The sequence below is a fragment of the Meleagris gallopavo genome, chromosome 7, assembly GCF_905368555.1.
Source record: "Meleagris gallopavo chromosome 7, MGAL_WU_HG_1.1, whole genome shotgun sequence".
NCBI lineage: Eukaryota > Metazoa > Chordata > Aves > Galliformes > Phasianidae > Meleagris > Meleagris gallopavo.
In genome coordinates, this window is record NC_139410.1 from 13278791 (window position 1) to 13301342 (window position 22552).

At 37.5% G+C, this 22552-nt stretch overlaps 1 protein-coding gene and 1 long non-coding RNA gene across 3 annotated transcripts; one reads left to right on the forward strand and one right to left on the reverse strand.

The window, feature by feature from the left end:
- Positions 1-1079: 1079 nt before the first annotated feature.
- Positions 1080-22503, reverse strand: DNAJC10 (DnaJ heat shock protein family (Hsp40) member C10). 2 transcript variants are annotated; one of them, XM_085228205.1, is made up of 23 exons: positions 22361-22503; positions 21605-21955; positions 20127-20292; positions 18466-18516; positions 17506-17588; positions 17178-17309; positions 16112-16205; positions 15826-15903; positions 14647-14690; positions 14163-14300; positions 12931-13020; positions 12180-12293; positions 11324-11438; positions 10126-10253; positions 9739-9855; positions 8922-9023; positions 8371-8526; positions 6935-7068; positions 5464-5517; positions 4949-5096; positions 4084-4203; positions 2779-2895; positions 1080-2171 (listed from the first exon to the last, which is right to left on the reverse strand). In XM_085228205.1, exons 2-23 carry the CDS (start codon positions 21803-21805, stop codon positions 2160-2162), a joined length of 2394 nt encoding a protein of 797 aa, XP_085084331.1. In that variant the 5' UTR covers positions 21806-21955; positions 22361-22503; the 3' UTR covers positions 1080-2159. The 2 variants fall into 2 exon arrangements, with proteins under 2 accessions (XP_085084331.1, XP_085084330.1); XM_085228204.1 differs by having other exon boundaries at positions 21605-21939; positions 22361-22500.
- Positions 2893-12247, forward strand: LOC146543960 (uncharacterized). Its single transcript, XR_014884404.1, has 2 exons — positions 2893-3026; positions 12098-12247. It is a non-coding gene; the product is annotated as an uncharacterized LOC146543960 (long non-coding RNA).
- Positions 22504-22552: the final 49 nt, after the last annotated feature.

Genomic DNA, 22552 nt, shown 5'->3' on the forward strand with positions numbered 1-22552 from the left:
ATGAAGCAGGATCTGCGTGCAGATCTCCAGGTCAGCGTTTATAAAATGTGCGAATAACCTGTTGTACATTTCTCCCACCTTTCCTCCTTGCAGCTGCTTTTCAACAGCGCTGTGTGAGATAGAGCATTTTATCCAGCAGGTGGCGGTGTTTCAGTGGCCCAATTCTTCCAAGAGGCAGATCTTCCTTCAGAAAAGATCTCCAGGTATTTATGCAGTTTTCTCAGAAGTGGATAAGGTTAAATTTTCGTGGATTATTATTTTAAAAGTGAAATGACTTGCCTTAATTGCTTCATATTGCTGGTACATAGTAACTTTCTTTCTTAAAGCTAAAAATGATGTGCAGTTAGATCTGGGAAGGGGACTTGTTTGTTCCTAGACGATATTAAAAATTAAAATGTAAAGAATACCCCTGCATTATGTGCCATCTCTGCTTCTGCCAGATGAGTCTCAGTTTTATCTGCTACTGTATGAATCTATCAGAAGCAGGATGGGGGATGTCCATCGGTATAGATGATTTGGTTAGAAGAAAACTGAATTACTTTTATCTTACCTAGGTAGATCTGTGAAACCGATGCAGTTTGTGTTTGGTGAGATGCTGTGTATTTATTATGCAATTTCCACAGCTTCTCTCCTAGGAGAAACCAGCTGTGGTGGAAAAGAGGCTTTTTGTTGTGTGGGAATCTAACATGCTGCTTAGTTAATTCATTGGGAACTTACCTTCCAGAGTTAGTCCTGAAGGTGTGTGCTTACATATTTAGTGTGTTTTGGTTTTTAATGTACTCATGATCAGGATTAGTTTGTATTCAAATCACAGATTTTTCCTTTTTTGACTGTGACTGAGTTTTGATTTAGATGTGGGAAGACCAACTTGAGTAAAGCAAATACAAGTCTTCTCTTTCTAGCTAATATATTACAGAAGTCCCAGGGACTGTAGGTAACCCTGAATGAGGAACATTTGAATTTTTTGTATCCATCTCTTGCTGCCTTCTGTATAAAATAAATTACTTGTGGCTGAATGTATTTACAAATTTACTAAGTACTGTCCTGTGAATATTATGAAGTCACAGCAGAGAGACAAGTTTGGCATTCTGAGCAGCACTTTATTGAGAAAACAAAGTATTTCCGTGTGTAACTTCAATTGTCTTCAGTAATTTTTGACAGTTCAGAAGCTATGAAAAATAGTACTCTTCTAAAGAACAGAATTTACACTAAGATGTATGAGGAGACATTCTACTGTGCAGTGTTTGTTATTAAATTAAAAAAGGCACTTGCTTTCCTGCTTGCCAAAAGATCTGAAACAAAAAACAAACCCAAAACATCTTTGCAGAGAAAGGAAAAGTGGCAATACCAAAAAAGTTAAATATGTCCACAGAATACATTCATATTTAAAAAGACAACAGTAATGTTATAACCTAATAACTTAAACAGATGTTTCTCTAGCATAATTCAAATTCTGAAAGTTGATGTTTGGAAACACAGTTGAGTCCTTGATTTTTTTTTTTTAATTATTAAACAAAACAACACAACCCCCAAACCTCAAAGCCAAACAAGAGCTCTTCAAAGTTATGTTCATCCTGGCACGACCAGTGCCACAGTATCATAATGTGCCCAAGGGCAGGCATGCTGTGTATCAATGAACCTGTCCTGCTACCCCTTCCTGATTTTACTTTTTCTTAGCAGTTTACCAGACAATAACACATACTTAAAGCAGAGTAATCCTGTCTTTCAACTAGACAATCCCTCATTGTGTTTCTGCATTGCAGAGTGGTTTGAGAGCATTTTCAGCCATAGGCTGAGTGCCACATCCATGAGTGTTTGGAAAGAGACAGAAAAATAATGAGTGGGTAGGCAAAAGCAATACAGTCCACACTTCTAGCCATCTCCACTGGCTGAGCAGAAGAAGGTAGTTGGTTCACCAGAAGAGGAACATGCACGGTTCAGCTGCAGAAACAGTGAATGCCTCCCCCCAAACTGAAATGCTTTCATCTTCCCCCAGTTCAACAGAATTCATATAGACAGTCACGTGTGCCCATGAACTCAAACTAGTTTTCATTTCATTTATCCTGTCATGAATGTAACTGGCTTTATATTTCCTTATGGTGCATCTTCTATATTCACAGCTTTGGAGTATCTTGAGTTCTATCTACCTCCAGTACCAGTTAGAGTTCATCCTAGTGACAAGAAAGTAAACAGTTAAGTTGTATTAGAAGTGCAAAAATCATCTAGATTTTTTTTCACTTGCATTACTTGATCTTAACTTTCCCTCTCTCTGTTTTGAGGTAAGATCTGTTTTGATCTCAGAGAATGATAATGAGATATAGTAATAAGAAGAACTTATATATTTAAGAAATCTTGTCCAACTGAGATTTCAGCATAATACACAACTGTTAAGAAGTACCTTCTGAGTTAAAACGTCAATCCCAATCTTAAACTCAGCCTCTACATTTTGGTGCCTGCTTTCTAAATCTAGTCTAGGGATCACAGTTAAGAATACTGTGCATCTCGATCTTTCTTCAGTGCATCTATACCATCCCATGAATACCATAAATCTGCTAAGTCTTGACAAAGCTGATATCAGAGAATACTGCTGTTACAGTATCCATGGGTGTGAAAAACTGAGTAAGTAATTGTAAACAAAATAAGACCAGAAGTAAAGCATGCCTGGTGCTAGCTGAAGATAGAACGTTTAACACTTAGTGGACAAAGAGTAAATATTAAGCAAAGTCTATTCTTTAAAATAAGGTATCTTGCAAATGGTGCCAGAATAAGAATTCTTACCTTGTTTCTAGATTTTTTTCTTTTTCCTTTATTTTGAATTGCTTCTAATTTTTCATTCAAGATGTCAGCAATACCTTTTGCGTCTCTGCTGTCTATATATTCCCCAAGAATACTTTTCTTTAAAAATGAAAAAGAAGAAAATAATCTAAAAAATCGTTACGTTACCCGTGCACTACACTGAATAGGAAATTTCCTTAATTTTAGATAAAATTCCAGAGGAGTGGAGGGAGGCAGACAGTGGAGCTCTGGTAGGTTGATTTCTGATTTAATGATATGTTTATCTTTATTTTAACAATGCTAATTCTTTGTTGCAGTAAGAACCACTTCTAGATACAGTTTTTAGAACTATACAAACTTGGTCACTTAAGCTAAGGAAATCTGAAACAGTTGTTTGCCATTTTCTCACGTTCATTCAGCTAGGTATTTAATGTTGCCAACATTACGAAGTCGGCAACTTTTGATAGATTTCTTGAACGTTGATTATGAGGTAGGTCACTATTTGGAGACCTGGGAAGCCATTACTCTTAACCCAGAAAAGTCTTATTGAATTTGATGGAATTGTGCAAGTAAGGATTTCTAGCATTTTGTTTTAAGAGATGGAGATTAAAAAAAAAAGTGTAGTTGAGTAGGCTTAAGTATTAGTATACATTGAAATACTTCTGTTTAAGATTAATTAATACACCTAAAGATGACTGCAATTTTCTTGACGTGTAACAGTAGTCAATTGCTTGTACAAGAATAAAGGCAGTTTCCTAGAACTGTCTGAATGCTTCAATTTGTAAAAAAATTAATATTACTAACCTGTTAATAGATATTAGTCTTACTCCTTTATAATTGAAGTAGTTTATAAAGGCTTAAGACAGAAAACAACTAAATATTTTCTATCAATTTTCTATCTTATAAGTCAAAATTACAATGAAATACTAATGATTGCAGTGAAAGTGCATTTCCCCTTAGCCACAATGATAATGCCCACATTTCAATTTGAGAGAAACTGCCCACTTTAGCAGCTAATGCTAGAAGTGGTTTACAAAAGTGTTTTGTCACTTGAGTCTCCTGCTCAATTAAACCCCAGTTCTGATTAAGTCTCTAGTTTAGCTGCTGTTTGGTTAATTTGCAACTTATTATTTTTCAGTAACACATCACTACTGTAATTTGGGTATTACTAAAATCAATTACAATTTTATTTCTTGATTATCTAAATCGTGTGCTTCAGTGTTATAGAAATAGTCCAAGCTTAATGTGAAATGAGATACTGCTACTACCGGTACCTGGCCAGCAGTGTACACAGAGGGAGACATTTACCTTTGTTCCTTGGTAGGGGTAAAACTTAACAGTAGGGTAGGCTCTGATATCAGCACTTTGGCAGGTCTGACCGTATGCCTGACAGTCTACTTTTCCAGCTTTTACTTTTCCTTTAATGGCCTAAAAAGAAATACTTTTATTAGAAATGAGCTTCAAGTTTCCATGTCTGACTATAAGCAGATAATTTGAATAAGCCAGCAGTGCAGCTAAAAAATAAACGAGAGGTTGCTCAAATCTTCTAAATAACTCGTAGTCACTTGCTTCATTCTCAGTGTCCCACAGCCTTGTATCAAAGTTGCCTTATGTTCTGCAGAGCACATACACTTGAACTCAGAGCACAGCACACCACAGTTCCAAGGGGCTCCCAATCATGGACTGAAGTTTGTCTAAAGGAGGGCCTGTGTGCATGTGTTTGTAGAAGGGCCAATACCCACTGACACAGGGAACCTAAAAGGGCAGACTTCTAATGACAGTGCGCCTCCTGTCTCAGTTGCTATGAAAAGATTGTTACTGAGGTTTTGATTTGAAATTACAGCAGACTACTGTGAAAACAGGGAACACCTGACTTAAAAGTAGAAATAAATCTTCTCTCACTATCATGAGGGTGAAATGCTCTATTAATTTTTTCTCTGTACAAGAACAATAACTGCCTATCTGCAAGATAATAAAAAAAGATTTATAATGAATAATGAACCAAGACAGCTATTTAAAAACTGAAATATGAAAGGCTTTCTCTCCTATAGCTAGAAAGAAGTATGTGATTTTTGGATAACTGCCTCAAAATAGTGTGTTGGTGAGTGATCCTGACTACTATAACCACTGCTAGTAGAAAAAGAACAATCTGCTAGTATATTTAAAAGCCTACCCTTGCGAGGATCTCAAATTCAGGAGCAAAATTTTGGCAAGGTCCACACCAGGGAGCATAAAAATCAATGACCCAGTGATCTTTCCCATTCAGAACTTTTTCTGTAAAACTCTGAGGAGTCAGGTCTACGGACACCTGTGGCAAATATCTGAGGAAAGAAAGAATAACAGTCATCATCATCCATTTGATGCCTCAAATGCATATGCAGGTTCCACTTAAGTGCAAGAAAAGTGGTTTGGAAATCCCTACTTTACGTGTTGTAGTATTAAGGAATTACTTAGAAGTTGTGGAGAAAAGAACACAGTTTTTCAGGAAATGGGCAGACAGAAGAGCAATATTTCTCCATGCTTTTAAAAGCTTGATTTAAAAGATGTGGTAACATTAGAATCTTAAATTAAGCATTACATACATGTCAGTGTTTTCTAGGTCTTGATTTGTATACAGTTTGGATATAAAATTCTAGAAAAACACAACTCTGTGTAACTTGGTTGCCAAGTTCAATGCTGTCAACTTACCCTAATGCCCAGCCTCTCAGTGAATATGAATCTCTGTGCCATCCGTTATAGCTACTGTAGGAAGAAAGCAAAAAGCTGGTTACACCTTGGCTCTCTGTTTAGAAAAGAAACAGAAATGTTTCTTTTAGTTAAGTGGATGATGAAATAATGAACCTTAAAGCATGCATACATTTCAGAATATATTTTTGCCTTGCTTTCAATTCTGGAAATAAAGGTCTTGTTATTCAAAGGCAGAGAATTAAGGGGTAGTAGAACAAAGAAAGAAAAGATGAGAATTCTGTATCAAGAGAGTGAGAAACACGTTGGAGAGTGTACAAGCTTTGCTAGCTGAAAGTCTGGATGATCTTTAATAACAACTCTAGATCTGCAGACATTAAGAAACATAAGAACTAAATTGAAATACCTTTTATATATATCAGGAATAAAATAAAATATATATTTAACTGATATTCCTTTATTATAATGCAACTATTGTTACTTATATATGTTTCCATCCATTTAACAGTAGAAAATCAAGGCAAGTTAGGATCTTTGACAAAGATTTACTATATGGACTGTCAAGGCACTGTTTAGTTTGAAATTCCAGAAGTTTAGCATCAATTTACAGCTTCATAAAGTATTTATCAGTGTAGAGGTACCTGTTGAAAATCTCACCTTTTTAAGGTTAATTCTGTTTAAAGACGCATCATATTTTTTTGCAGGAAAATAAGTAACAATTATGAATTTGGCAAATAATATCTACCAATTTTTTTTTCCAAATATGAAATAAAAACCTGTTTTTAGGAGAAACTTTGTCCAGAAGAATCAAAAGTAAGCAATCCCGTGATGAAAACTACCAAAACCAAGCCTGCTATTAAGCATTACAAGAAAGAAGCACTAGTTTGTTATCTGCCAGCATTTTATCAGCTTTCCAGTTCGTAAAAGAATAAGTGAGCTATCTGATATTTCAGACCTGTGGCATTTATCCCCAGCTCTTCACACAGTACTGTGAAACAAAGGGGACAAGCTCTTTGGCTACATTTCGTTTCCCTTACAATTTCTGGTGGTGTTAATGAGTGATGTGTCCATACTAATGATATGGTGAGTGAGATGATGTACAAAGACAATTTTTGCAGTGATGCTAAGGATGGCCAAACCGCATTAATACCATACTGTTCTTTGAAGCTGCAACTAAGTAAGCCTATTAATATTTTTAGATTCTATGACTTGCACCATCTTCTTTAACAGGCTACTGACCTTAGAAAACTGGCCATTGCTAAACAAGAAGAAAGAAAAAGCCATGTTCCCGAGTTTCAGTTCAACTTACTGAAATGCAACAGCAAATTAAAATGGCATATGCTTGAAGCCAGCAACAACTAGGATGAAAATATTATAGAAGCCTATTTTAATAGCTTTTAATGAAAATTGTTCCGTGCATCAGAACATGTGACTTTAGTGTGCAATCAATCACTTTCTAAACTGAGGTACTTACTAATACTGATGAGTTGTGCTTGATTTTTGAGGAAAGAGTCTTATTTCAGGATATCCTCGAACATTTTCTTGGTGACAAAAAGAGTAAAATTTTTGACAGTCCACACTGCCGACACTGATTAAACCATTTAACATCTAAGAAAAGAAAAGAAACAATCAAACATGCTAACTGATAATACTGCAGTCTCAGAATGGATGTCTTAATTGCTTGAGTTAACTCAGCTGGAGAACAAAACAAACCAAGATGATTCAAGGCTTTCTTCTTTCCTTTAAATGGCTCGCTGGTATCTACTGGGAGTCAGCCATCCAGCTGTGCTGCTAGCAGCCACATAACATTTTAGTATAAGGTGTTATGTACGTGGCTTACAAGGCACCTGTCTTGCCTTAAAAGGAACATGTAAGGGGTGGCTATTGGGAATGGTTACTATTTTTCATCTCGGGCTCAGCAGTTAAGACAAATCCCAGTACACTGTAGCTATGCTATCGGTTTCAGAGCTTGCAAGCATCTTAGACATGCTGAATTTGTTGCAAAGGACCAAACCACTTAGCAAGGGCAAGGAAACATATAGTTAGAGTGTATTCTGAAGGGCTTGCAATACTTCACAGATGTTTGATGTAGAACTTCAGATAGAACTCCTAGTCCAGGCTAGTTTAAAGTACCTGAAAGTCACAGACTAGCTTTCAAATCCCTCATGTTTTGCCCAAAGTTTCTACTTCAGATTCCTGAAGAATGTCCGAGAAAGCTCAGATGACTGTTAGTCATTGTACTACCTTTGCAAATGAGAACACTAATGACCTTGCAAAAGGAAAACATCCTTCCATACCCAATTAGTGTGAGTGGGAAGGATGTGAAATTCAGTTAGCTGACCATCACCCTTAAAGAGTGCTGAATTTAACATTTACTTTCAGTAAAGAAACAAAATCTCTGGAAAAAAATATCTTGCAAGGACAAGAATTAATTAAGACATGTAAGACTAAATTCCTCTGATCTTAAGTCAAAACCAGAGCTTTCACCAAAGTCTAGGTGCCATCTTACAAATGATGAATGGTCATAGAGAATAACTGTGGATAAACTGGTAAATTATTTCAACTAATTCTTACCCAGTTTATGGATGAATCTTTAATTTTTCAGATTTTATTTTAAACAAATGCAGAGCTGTTACCTCTGCCAGGTGTTAAGTATCAAAGTTAGTTTAAAGTTCTTCACAACTTTGAAAACACACCTGTATTAACAGGAAGCACTGCATTACAGAGTTAATGTGCTTAAAAACAAACAAAAAGCTTAGTATCTGGAGCAGTGTAAAACTGCCAGGTATGAATTCCTGTTTTACTCATGATATTAATCACTAGACTTTTTCAGCTCACAAATTTAAGACAGCAGTGAGTAACTCCACAGAATGAAACGTAAAAGCAGAACAACAACTGAATGTCACTTACCCTGGCCATTTTTTTCCATTCTGGCATTAAAGCCTGACAAGGTCCACACCATGGAGCATAGAAATCAACCATCCAGATTTCCTCTCGTTTTCTTCTCTCAACTAATTCAACAAATGTCTCTGGTGTTAGGGAGATCACGGATGGATTCCTAAGATCCTATGGAAAAAACAGTTTATGGATATGTACTTTGCAATTAGAAATTGTTCTGTTCCAGCAATCATCTCACGCTGACTCCGAGAATGTTCCTCTTTTACTCAAGATTATCCACTCTATGAGGTAGAAGTTATTACCACTGTTCTGCAGATTGGAAAGTATCTTAAGTTATTTGCTACTGATTTGAAAGAAATAGCTTGACAGAGTAGGGAAATAAATCTATTGAGTTTCAAGTCCCAGACTGACACTTGCTGTATCACTTGTTGCCCAAGGTTTTTTTTTCATTCCCAGTCTTACTAGTCTAATGAAAACCAAAATAAATCTTAGTCCTCCAACAAAATGTTTGTGGATAAGCTGCAAATGTAGCATGATCCCAACCAGGATTATAACCTACGTACCTCTATGAACTCCAAGATCTGCTCAGCAGAGTGATGGCCTTCATATTCATGAACGTCAGACTGATTGAACACAACTGTTGTTGGATAAGCTCGAATATTATGCTAACAAAACACAGTAAGAAACAAGGAATTATTAGCTGTCCTGTACATTCCTTTAGCTGCCATTAGTACTGGTATCTCCCAGCTGCTCATCTATCCTTTTTGTGCTAAACAACCACTTAAACTTACAAGTGGAGTGGAGTTTGCAACCTGCATAGAAAAAATGCCAGTTGTGTTCAGATGGCACAGTTTGTACTGAATTTGAAAGCTAACCAGCAGTTCTTTTGCCATCCTCCAGAAAACAGAAAATAATCCACAGGCTTTCTAAGCCTTAACTTAAAGCCTCAGGTGGAGACTTGTACCATATGAGGAACTGTACTATCTAACAGATCTAACAATGCAGATGCTTTCAAAATCAGAATTCTTCCGTGTAATATGCCTAAACATGACTTAAAAGTTTTCCCTTTTTTGAACAGCTTGAAGTGTTTTTAGATGTCCACATTTCTAATAGAGATAGAAAGCTTCTAACAGAAAAAGCTCTTATAAACAATAAGATGTGCTGATGCAGGTACTTTGCCTCCTAAAATGTAGCACTTGCAAGAATTCAGGGAGAGTAACTCCATTTTTTACCCAGATAAGATAACTGAAGCAAAACTAAGCAAATTCAAACACGGAGAAAGAGGCAAGATTTTTAGAACACATAAAACAGTGTATTGTTACATACACATAAAAAGAAAAAAAAACAAAAACCTGTCAAATATAAATTCCTACAACTTACCATGTTACAAAGCCCCTCATGGACTGTACAGTCTAGTGTTCCAAATTTAAGCTGACCGTAAAGATGTTTTGATGCTTTTCTCAGCTCTGGTAACAGAGCTCGACAGGGAGGACACCACTGGAAAACAAGATGCAAATGAACACAATTGCTTTGCCCTGCAGCTGGCTCTCAGGAGAGCATCAGCTGTTTGAAAAGAATAAAATGCTGCTTTGGCAACAAGCTGCACTAAAAATAACAACCCATGCAATCTAGGAAATAGTGCTGCCAAGGAAATGAGAATGAGTACTGCCTCAATGCTGAAGCACACCTTCAAGATACTGATAGCATTTTGTTACATAATTACATAACACTTTTTAAAGAAGGGTCATGTAGATATTAAATATTTACCGGTGCAAAGAAATCCACAAGCCACGGTTCCTTTTCTTTACCAGGAAAATTCTGGGGTCCCAGTGTGATAACATGAGAGTTGACGCTTTCTTTGGCAAATGCAACAATGTCATACAAGATCTTCTTTCCTTCAAAGAACGATGTAGAAAGGAAATCATTTTTCCCTATGAAAAGTCTCTTGATATTATGTTGTTAGAAATATTGAATGAATGTGACTTCTGGCAAAAGTTGTATGTGCCATCAGCCTTGTAAATAGCAAAACAAAATTCAGAAAAATATGTGTATTGTAGTCCAATATATTTCTCTGATCCTATTTATAATTTATGCCATTATGAAAAGATGTAGAAATGCTGTATGTACACAACCTCTTCTCAGCTTTTCTGCAGAAGTAGAAATTGCAGATAGGGAAAAACCTTATATACCGAGAGCACACACCAGATGCATGAGACCATCCTTCCCTATCAGATGTGGTTTATCTTTTCCAGGTGGTCAAAAAATTTTCTTCTCTCTTCTTTAACATTACAGTGCTTAGGTTTTGACTGATTTCTTGGCAAGCTGTTTCTAGTAGCTGAGAGGCTGAAGAATCAGAACCTCATCATGCATAATTGCCTTGTGCTGCATTCTGGATCAAAAAACACCAGTTATTGCTAGCTACAGTTTTCTTTCCATCTCTGTTCTTGTACCATTATTTTTTAATCCTTTTAGAGGTATACAGTACTACAGTTACAATTCTTCATGGAACCAAACCAAATGAACGTAAGTGGCAAAGTCTTAATACAGACTTTCTTGAACAGAGATTAGTTAAGGAATTTAAGTGCAGTGACATGATATCAAATCCAAGTTCTTCAAGTGGCAGTACTGTAAAGCTGGCAGCTTAAATCTCAAGGAAGTGTGTGCCTTGCAGCACTCTTTGGCTGTTCTACCCAAAACATAAGCTGTCTTGGTTAGCTTCAGAGATATAGGTGACTTTCATATAGACAAGATAGAAAAGGCAAAGTACATCTCTTAGTACCTGATGCCTCCTTCTGCGAGAGGGGAGATAAAAGAAAAGTCTATGCAAGGTTACCTTAAGGTCAGAGACAAATAGCAAATATTAAGACTACAGAGCTGCTCCTTTAATAAAGATGAGCAGTTTGCCAAAGATAGCGTCATCCTACATGCTTACGTAATGACTGAGTCTTGCCAAAGTTTCCCTTACCATGATGAATTTCATAATCTTCAATTCCTTTTCCTTTGAACACTGCTAGACATGGCTGATACACATACAGTTTGTTGCAGATGGTTGGAGAGGAAAGACAGTCAAACTTGCCAACCTATTTAACAGAGTGCCATTTTAATTAAGGCATCCAAATTTATACAGACTAACATTTTGGAAGGCAGTAAAAGTTAGGATAAATTCAAAAAAAGGAAAAACATGGACAACTAATAGCCTTTTTAAAAATAACAGCTCTTAAGACAATCTTACGTCTGTGATGTTTGAGCAAAACTGTCACAGCTACATTAGGTTGTTTTGCTAATTTCAAATTTAAAGGTCAAAATAGGATGACACTGAAAAGAATCTCTCATACTTTCTTCAAGGAAGCAGAAAGACACCTGAAATAAATTACGCTAGAATTCTTCTAGTAGTGCAATGATTTTTTGAATCCACAGCTTATAGAGTAACACAATCCATATGTCTTTAGTACAAAGATTGAATCTGGTTTCTCTTTGTTAAGATGACTTTCAAGATAACGACAGAGGTTTTTGAATAATACAGTTTTGCGTACATCCATTTCATGTTGAAGCTTTAACTTTTGATTGTTAACTGAATGAGATCTGCAGCAATATTTGCTGTGAGAGAAAAGATTTAAAATAAAATCTTTCCTAACTATTTCTAAATTATTTAGATAGGATGGAAAACTTCACCACTTGCTTTAATTTAAAAACATCACTACTCATCTACCATCCTAATAGCATCTGTCTTTGGTACCAGGGGTGGCAGTAACAAATCATAAGGACCAACTTGTTCTCTGAATACACACGAAGGCCAGTACTGGGTAAGTGAGCAGACTTACCTGAATATGTTCGTCTTTAAGTAAAAATTTAAGTTTCTTAAATTCCTGTACACCTGATTTGTCATTTTCCCCAAACTGGAAGAAAAGCAGCCATCTGTGGTGAGCTAGATGGTCCTTTCAATGGGGGGGGAAAAAAGCATTATTCCTAACTTGTAACAATTCACAGATTGTTTCATAGAAAGACAATGCCCAATTATTCACTCGATCTCTACGTGACCTCCTCCCACACTCAAATTTTTTCAATTAGTCCTCCACTAAACTTCCTTCTACTGAATCATAAGTGAAAAGAGGCAAAGAAATCTGAAAACATGATAGCTACATGTTACTCTCTATACTTCCTGTTTCCATTACATTTTCTACTGTGGATCAATCTGCTACTATACAAGTGTCAGAAGAGCTTGGCTGTCCTCCCCACCCTCCTGCCACACATGACCAAATTGTCATTGATTCTGAACTAGATTTTAACCAGAAAGTTACTGTTGTAACTTTCCAATGGCAATTTCCATGGTTTTCTATTTTCTTAATATCTATCTATATTTGAATAAAAATATCCACACATGCATCCCAGTACTTCTGTTGAGCTAAATTACAGAAGTAAATTGTTGACAAAAAATGTTAAATAATTTGGTTGGAGGGGAAAAAAAAATAAAAATAAAAATCACACCAACTGTGATAATCTAAAATTTTAAAGTAACAGGTAATGACGTTACTTAGAGATATTGTAAATGTGGGTGTTTTGTTTTAAATTTACCTCTAATGATGTTGCAGAGATGATTTCAAAGTCAGGCAGATGCTTCATGACTTCCTGATATATTTCTCTGGCATCCAAGGAGTTAAGAAACTGGGAAGGAAAGTAAACTCCTGATTATAAAGAACTATTAACATCAACCTCATTTACCAGTGATTAGTACTAAAGTATCAGCAAAATGATTCTGATTTGTTCTTTTCCATCAACTGAAAAATACAGTCAACAGCCATATTTGATCAACTTCTTTTCACATATATAATAATGTTCTCAGACAACTGCTTTTTACCTTGCTTTTCCACAACATTTATTTCAAGATACTGGATTTTGTCAGAATGGGTGCTAGAAGTCTTCAAATTCAAATTTCAAACTAAATTTTAAAATCAAGTTTAAAAAGCTTCAAATTTAGTTTTACTGCCTTTCCTAAGTGCATGGTATGTATTTCTGAGTTCCAGTAATTTGTACCATGAAGGAATTCATATGAATGAGTAAGGTGGGTGTAAGTTGAAAATGGGTAGGTTATGAATTCAATTTCCTCCTTTTAAGCATACAGACAACAGTAGCAGCAATAAAGTAACAAGCCATACTTTATACTGAGGAATATCTCCCATCACTTGAAGGAGTTAAAGCTGCCATACAAAGGTAGGAGGAGGTCACAATATTAAAATAGAGCTGAACAGCATCATCCCTACTGCCAGACAGCGTAGGAGTGCTTTCATCACGTGTCAGCACTCTGTTCAGAAAAGCATTTCTCAAAATTGTGATACTTGGGTCATATTCTTCCTGGAGGAAAAAGTAGGGGCATGTGGGAAACCTCCTGACTTTGCTCAGGACAGCTGGAGAGCTGGAGAGCAGCTTCAGGGGTAGCTCTTGGGCCTGTCACAAAGCACATCCCACCCCCTGGATCCCTACAACCACTCTGTGAGGCTCCAGAAGAGGTGGCTTAGCAGGAGTAGAGGCTGGTGCTACTTGCACCGTGCTCTCCTCCACTCCACCTGCACACCAGCAAGCTGCAGACTACTCCAGGGATCGCTGACTTAGAAACCAAGTGGGATACAAATTCATAGGATACACAAGTTTAGAAGACAAAAATTAAACAAAGAAACAGAAAAACAACAAACCCCCATGCTATCCTTTCAGGTGTATATAAGCAATCTGGACATCATTTGTGTGCTCCTTTGTCAATGCCATTGCCTTATCTTATCTAAATACAGAATTTTTTTAGAAACAACTCGTACCAAAACACCTCCTTTCTCTTTGTTATTTATGGTGGCTCCAGGTGGAAAGTATGCTGTAGTACTAGATGAGATATCTAAATTATCACAAAGCTCACCCTGAGTGCCACAGTCCATCCAGCCTACATTAGCAAGACCTTCCTGTAATAAAGAAAAAAGAAAAAAAAAAAGAAAAAAAAACAAAAAGACATCACAAAAAAAACCAAGAATAGCATCTTTAAATTTCAGGTTCAAAAATATTACTGAAAATCCCAACAAAAATTGTTACATACAACATTTAGAAAATGGAAGGAGATCACATTGTCACATGTCACTTAACATTTTTAAAGAGCCATATAAAATGTGAAAACAATTCCAATAGTTACTAAGTCAAAATATTTAACTGTTTTGAAAATCAAAACTAAACACAAAGTTTTGGCTATAACTTCAGGCTTTCAATTCTGTTTTTAAACAGCAGGTAATGCTTTCAAAATGAAACACTGCTTACCAACATGCCAGCAAGCTTAAGACGTGTTTGGTAACTCAAGCAATCTGCAAAATAAAAGTAATTTCTTTGGAAACATAAGATTTCAGATTATTAACTCACTGTAACTACTCTTGTTTAGAATTACCCCTTTCTCCCTTACAAAGGTAACCCTTTCAAAAGACATGCTTCCTGGCTAGTTGTGAAGTATTGCAGTGACCAAGTTGTAACGTCCACAAATTGACAACCAATGATTGTCTACTGTAAGTTAAAAGTAGCATGAATAGCATTCTCTTGTTTCATCAAAGAAATATCTATTTTAAAAGTTATATTAAAATGTTTATTTGCTGTACTAAGACACTTAAATAATGATATCAGAAGAAATTTTAGTAATGAAAAACATTTCTATATACTGCCTTGGAATGAGATTTAAATGAAAATGTAGAATCCCTACGATTAAAATAACAACTCACTGTAATATATTTATTATATGCTCAAATAATCTATCTAGACTTATTTTGAATAGTTTAATTTTCCTTTACTAAGATGACCTTTCATCCTCACTCTAACTGGACCAAAGCTGAAAACTTAATGACAAAAGGATTACAACTTGAAATCAAACTGTTTACAAATGTAAGTCACACTGCAACTCTGATTATTTAATTTTCAGAACAAAGGTCTCTTCATAGGATGGAGAAATCTTTATTTGTCAAAGGTGTAGCAAATTTCCTTAGCTCTACCAACAAACCCAGGCAGCTTTCTCTTGCTGTATCTAATACTGATCCCACGAGAGTCCATGACATTCAGTTCATTTTTAGGTATTGGCAGTTTAAGGCGGGGGATTCATCCTTTCTCCCAATCAGGTACCATGACAAGCCAGCATGCAGTATCTGTCACTTGAGCTTGAGCTGGAAACTCAAGCCAGAGACCTTTTCTGCCTGTTTCCTTCCTGAGGGGAGGTGCTTGAGTGCTGTTTTAATGACTCACATGACATTACAGAATCACAATACCATAACCTTTCTATTCATGTTCCTTTTGTGAAAATGCCTGTAGAATGGAGCTTAAATGACCCCACAGCCCAAATATTGTGTTTGTCTAAGATGTTGAACAAATGTACTCTTCATTACAAGCAGAAGGGATCATGTCATTGTCAACAAGAACACTTTTTTCTGTTTGCCTTTTTGACGAGTGTAATACACCTACCCCCACGTTCAGCACAGAAGGTGATCAACCAACCGAGGCCAGAAGCAAATGAGGTCTCAATGGCATTTACAAAATTTCCTGAGAACGAAACAATTTGCATCAGTTTGTGACTGGTTTCAATGTAAACTCAAGAAGCTTTTATATTAAGTACAGTAAACGCTATTTTTACTATCAAAACTAACAGCAGATTTTTGGCAGACTTTGTTTTACACCTAGCTTCTGCCATCTTTTATAGTGTAAAAGCAATTTCAAGAGCAGCACCCCAAGCAAAATACATGAATATTACCTGCCCACAGCTCAGTGACTGTGCTTGTAACATACTGCATGGCAAAGTTCTTTAAGCTCTCTTTTGACCTGTCTCCATAATATTTCACAGGTTGCTACAAAAGACAAAGAACAATATATTTTATAAACTTTATATACAGTCTATATATACACACACGTATACCAGTACTTTTGCTAACAGTATTTACACAATTGTCAGACTCACTTTCCCCTCCCCTCTCTGAAAGATTTTTGCTGTGTTGTTCTCTCTTACTGAAAGGTTTGGAATTTAACATTTATTTAAATTTTGTAACATGATTTCTTCTCAAGTCAAGCAACACAAGGGATGACTACATCTCAGAATGCCAGCTCCCAACGATTATATTTTTATTTAAATAAGAATTAAAATTGTGCATGTGCTAAGTGGACTGACACGAGCAATCTCTGCACTCAACCTCTCAAATCTTAACACTGTCAAAACATACCTAATGATGCAAGTGCAATTTGCATGCAACTCTTTGCAACTGCTTGTTAAGCAGCGGTGCCAAGTGTGCACAATTGCTCTTGGTGTGCAGGAAGACTTGTGGAAGCAATTTCCAGGTTTCTTTAGGTATGCAGTCACAGATACAGATTGTTCTTTTACTACTATAAGGGACTTCTAAAATACAAGCAGACCTGTCTGAGGGTTCAGACTCATTGCTTTGCTGCTGCACCACTGATGAGAATACCTTCCCAAAACAGATGTTTCCTTCTGCACAGCAAGTGGTGATTTTTTTTGGTTTTGTTTTGTTTTAAGAAAAGATCAGAAGTTCACTGTTGGAGAGCAAAATGATTCAACACAAAAACAAGCCAAGAACAACAAGGCTCGCAAAAAAAACCCCACCAACCAACGAACTCACAGTATAAAACACTGTACAGACATTAGCTATCTAAATTTTAACCATGATGAAGGAAGAGAAAAATTAATTTCTTACAAGAAAATTAGATAAATGGAAAGCTATATAGAAATATATGGTTTAGCAAGAGTTAAAGAAATACTCTTCCCAATTTCAATCCTTCTAAAAAATGCCTGAAGTTTTATCGCTTACCATTCCAGTTTTGAAAACATACAGACTGGGGTAACTGTTGATCCCTTTAATTCGACACAGCATTCTGTTATCTCCACAGTTGACAGCTCCAATGCGTATTACTCCATCCATCTCTTTAGCAAACTCCCTCCACTAGGAAAACAAGAAAGAAAAAAAAAAAAAGGGCTATTTTCCTATAAAGAAACAATGAAAAAGATCAGCATATATTTTTTCTAGATCTTGGAGTTTTTTCCACTTCAGCATAGAAATCCACCTCATCGAGTTTTATGCTGAGTAATGACAAAGTTGAGGAACTGCACTTTGAGAGCTTTGTGCTAGCTATACACACCGTTGGCGCCAAGTCATGGCAGTGGGAACACCGAGGAGAATAGAAGTTGACAAACCACAGCTCTCCAGAGTTAACAGCAGCATCTAGATAGAGAGAATAAAATTGTATGTAAGTAATGACTACACTGCAGGTATGCGTATCTCAAATGTATGTATATTGCTTTCCTGAAAGCTGAATCAAGTATTTCCTGATGTCAGACACAAGCCAGTAACAGTAACTCAGAGTGGATACAGATTCCATCTCACTACTGTAGGCAAGCGAATGAAAATTGTTCTACAGAGGATATCACCACCCTGAATTTCAACATGAGTTCTGTTGAGAATAAATGTAGTCTTTACAGATGAGCCTCGCTGAAATGTTTGCTACTGTGAGATTGGCTACCTTACCACCAAAGCACAATTGCTAAAACAACTTTACACAATCAAGCTTTCCACTTCCTTATGATCGCTTTGCTTCTTCTTGGGGTTCCACAAGGCAATGGCTTTACGTAGAAATACTGTCTAATAGTTCAAAATGCAACATAATCAGCTGATGGTAACTAGAAAAATAATAGGAAAGGTAATGACTACTCTCACTAATAAAACAACAGCAACAAAACACATGCCCACACGCATGTGCATTCCATGCCTTTCAGTCTGCATCTGTGAACATTGTTTTTATAGCGAGTTTTTTAAGGTACATTTTTCTATATTAAAATATTCTCACACTATTGACAAAAATTAAGTAATTTCCTCTTACAAATCTTACAAAATAAATTAAACTGTGTATAGATACCCGTTAACTACAGTTTGCCAGGAACTGTTAAGGGATGTTTTTTTCCCATACCAAGATGATTTTCTGGCAGTTCAAAAAATAATTTGCAGACACGTAATATAAGTCTACAGATATACACGTCAGAATGTAAAAACTGTTACTTTGGGTTGTCAGATTGTCAAGCTAGCATACTGATTTGAAACTTACCAAATTCTCCTCGATCCAATGTTATAATTTCAGGATCATCATCATAAATACCTATTAAAAGAACGACAATTTTTTTAATTTTTCTTTTTTTTTAAATATAGAAACAAATTAACAAGGCAGGAAACAAAGAACAGTACGTGTAAATTGAAACAGTGAGTTGGCAGAGAATTTTTATGACTTAGCTATATTTATTTAGCAATGTGTCACCTCAGTTTACTCTCACACAAACTGCTGTTCCCTCATGCTACTGAAGCCATTATGGGAACATAAAATTTCTGTTGGTGTTTTAGTAGATCAATCATTGAGCAAAGAAAAGTTGAACTGCTGCTTCCTATCAGCAGAGGGCTTTTAGGTGACAGCTCAGGTGTTACATACAGCAGGTGTATTAGAAACTGCATCAACTAGTTATTAGACTGCAATTCACAAAGCTTCAGCTCTCAGTTGAGAGCCCTACGTGCAATATCTGGAAGCTTTAACTTCCTGTCTCAGCCTCTGGTTATCTCAGCTTTGTAGAACTAATAGAACAGGTGGATGCAGTGGAATAAGGTGCAGCAGCTTTCTTGAAAGCCAAACACTCCTACTTAGAACAACATTACAACTGACCTCCTACTTCAAGTACTTGAGAAAGCCAGAAAAGAGATAGCAGCAGTACTATTGAGACACCATTATATTGTGCTGGTAAGGACACAGAGCCTGGCATGCTGAGATCCCACCGCACTGAGGTGCACAAGGATAACGTACACACCAGTGACAAGAGAAATTAACCTCCACAGTGGACAAGCTATTTTTTGTACTACTAGCTATGCATATGTCATACAATATATTGCACACGTTCACCACATGTACACAGAAATATCTGTATTTATACCAATACGTGTATAAATAAGCCATTAGAAACAACTGGTTAAGAGGCAGTCAAGGATACTGTTTTTGAATCAAGTAGTGCAACTTCAGACAAAAATGATTACTTAAATCTGTTTATCTGAAGAAATTTTAGAGCAGTTTTCATTTTTTCTGTGCTGGTTGTCTCTGATTTACTTAGTTTCAAGTTGCTCAGACTTTTTTTTTTATTTTTTAAGAGATGGGAACACATTACATCAATCCACACCTGAAAAAAAGGAATAGTTATCTCTGGCCTTTCTACAACTATACAAACTCTGTTGAGGTAAACATGAAATAACTTGTTTCAAGATCATTTTAGTTGTTATTTTATTATTTTCTTCATTTTCTACCATCCCTTTACTGACCTCTCATTGTATATTTGTATATAAAACATGCTTGACAATGCAGAAATGTCCTCTCAAAATCCACTTGAGAATGCAATTCCTGCACCGGGTATTTAAAAAAAATATACAATTTGAAAAAATTAAATAGCAACACTGGAATTTAAATGAAAAAGAAAAGGCACTTTAAAAGAGTAGGCAGCAGGAGCAGAAACCTAGGCAGGTAGAATGTAACATTGCTGGCATTTGGTGGGTAACCATTAACATGGGAAATAAAAAATTGGCTCAACACAGTGAAAATGACAGCTACTGGAAAACAACAGAGCAAGTAGAAGTGCGGAGGGGATGCATCAGATGGTTCTGATGTAAAAAGACTGCTACACAACTGAACATTGCATTTACATGGACTATTTCAAACAAATCCCAAGCATAACTTACCGAAGTCGTAGCGGTAATAGTGCCAGCTTTCATAGCGGCCTCCTTGCTGCTGATCTTCGAGACCTTTCTCTCCGTATTTATCATACTTCTTCCGTAGATCTTCATCTTTAAGTACTTCATAGGCTCTATTTATTTTCAAGAAATTTTCATGGGCGTTTGGATCATTCTATTTAAGGAAAAACTATAATTAGTAAGCAAACAATAAGCCACACTGTACATATAATGCTGAGAAAATAACTTTTGGAAACATTTTAGTATCCCTAATTAAAGCTGCCCAGTGGAGTGGAAGCTGACACTACACAGGGGACTCTATGAGTACTGCAATTAAGTGTTCCTTTTCTAAAGCCCAATGCATCTTCTACTCATTTCCTCATCCTCATCACTAAGGCATCAACTGAAATACAAAGCTACCTGGTAGAGAGCTGTAATGTTCTCCACAGTGATGCCTCTTCTTTCAGCTTTCCCAACTTTTGTTTGATCCTGTGCAAGTTTTATTCTCTTGATACACAATGCATTGGGGAGAGAAGCAGGAGCATACATGCAAATTCAGCAGGAAGCCTCTTCCAACAAGTAATGTGCCATCAGTGCACCTCCCAGATGAAGTTATTTTTTATTTCTGAACTCAATAGATTGACTGAGTTGTTCTGGACTTACAGAAATGCATTGTACACCAGGACTCAAAGAAGCAGCAGAGAAACAGAATGCATCTTGTTTCACAATGAAACAAACAGAACGATGACTTCCTATTTCCCTGATAACCTTTTCTATTTCCCTACTCATTCAGTTAGAAAATCTGTGCTATTGCTGGGCTTACATAGCACATTGGTGTCTTCTGAGGCTCTGCGCTGTTGCACATATGTTTGAAGAGCCAAACCCTCATACTTCCCATGAATTTTTGATTATTTCAGGAAAAGAAACACCAAACAAATGAACAGTAATTAAGCTTTTTTTTTTTTTTTCTATTTTGGAAAATACAGCAGCACTGAGCCATTTCCAGCATTTAGTCATTCTACTTTTAATCTTCCTTGTTACACTCAGGTGTTCCTACAACTTCTGCTCTGTCTTACTTGACACTTAGGAGACTGCTGCCTCAAGACAGGCTGCTGTTGGATGCTATCTGGGTGAGAATTACCAGCAGAGCAATAGTAAGCTTCCTTAAGCTAAACAGAAACTCATCAGTTTACCAACAAGGTAATATGGTGCAAACGTAGGTTTTCTTGTACTTTACAAAAACAGAACAGAGAATTAAATGATCTTGTTTTTTTTCCTACAGCACTTTAATGTGATCCAAATGACAGTGCAACCACACATTACTAGCCTACCCTAGGCATAAACCTTTTCTGCAGAAAATCTGAGCTAAACCACGTTACCAGGTGGTACATCCCAAGTACAGATAAACACCTGAGATAAAATAAGTACCGTTCAATCATTAAAATTTACTAGCTCAACAACGCTGATCTGCTAAGGACATAACTTACCTGATTTTTATCAGGGTGTAACTTCAGTGCCAGCTTTTTGAATGCCTGTCTTATTTCTCTGCTACTTGCTTCTTTGGATACTCCGAGTAAACTATAGTAGTCCTGGTCAGTGCACACAAGAACCATTACACATACTAAAACCACTAGTAAAGACCTTCTGAAAGATGTAGGGTAATCTCCTTTGGACAACAAGAACTCCATTGTGGAGCCTCTGGGAAGTTTACGAGTTGTGATGCTGAGAAGAGCCTCCAGTGATCCGATGGAGCTGGGGCACAGAGCAGTGCTCCTGAGGGCCCCCGTCAGAGCTCTGGCTGCCCTACTTCACGGCATGAGTCCTGCAAGAATTACGGTCTATGAAAAACAGGGAGAAAAAAGGTACGTTTTCCAGCTCGTTCAGCAAATACACACGAGTACTGAGCCGCACTGCTAGCTCTGCAACTGAACGTGGAGTTTGTTGTCGGCTCACAGCCTGCCGGCTGTCCACACAACCAGCAGACCATCCCTTCCCCGTGTATCAGCGAGGTGACCGGGCAGCACAGCGCACGGCAGCAGCCCCTCTCGCCGTATTTAAGCGCATGCTTGCAGCGGCCGCCTTCCCCTCGCGCCCACCTGCGGGGCCGCCTATCCCTCAGCGCGGAGCCGCACGCGCCGCAGCCGAGGGAGGGCCGCCCGCCCGGCGAGGCCGTAGGTAACGGGGCGGCGGAGCGCGGCCGGGGCGGGGTTGCTGGGAGGCCCCGGGAGCGGCGCGGCTCTTACCGGCGACGGGAGCTCGGCGGCTCGGAGCGGAGGGAGCCGGAGGAGGGAGCGGGCCGGGCGCGATGCAGCATGGGACGGCGGCACCTCCACCCGGCGCCGGGCGGAAGGGCGGCCCGCGCGGGGATCCGGCTGTGGGCCGGCGGCGGGCGGGGCGGCTCCGGGACTGACGTGGCGCCGCGGTCGCTTCGGGCG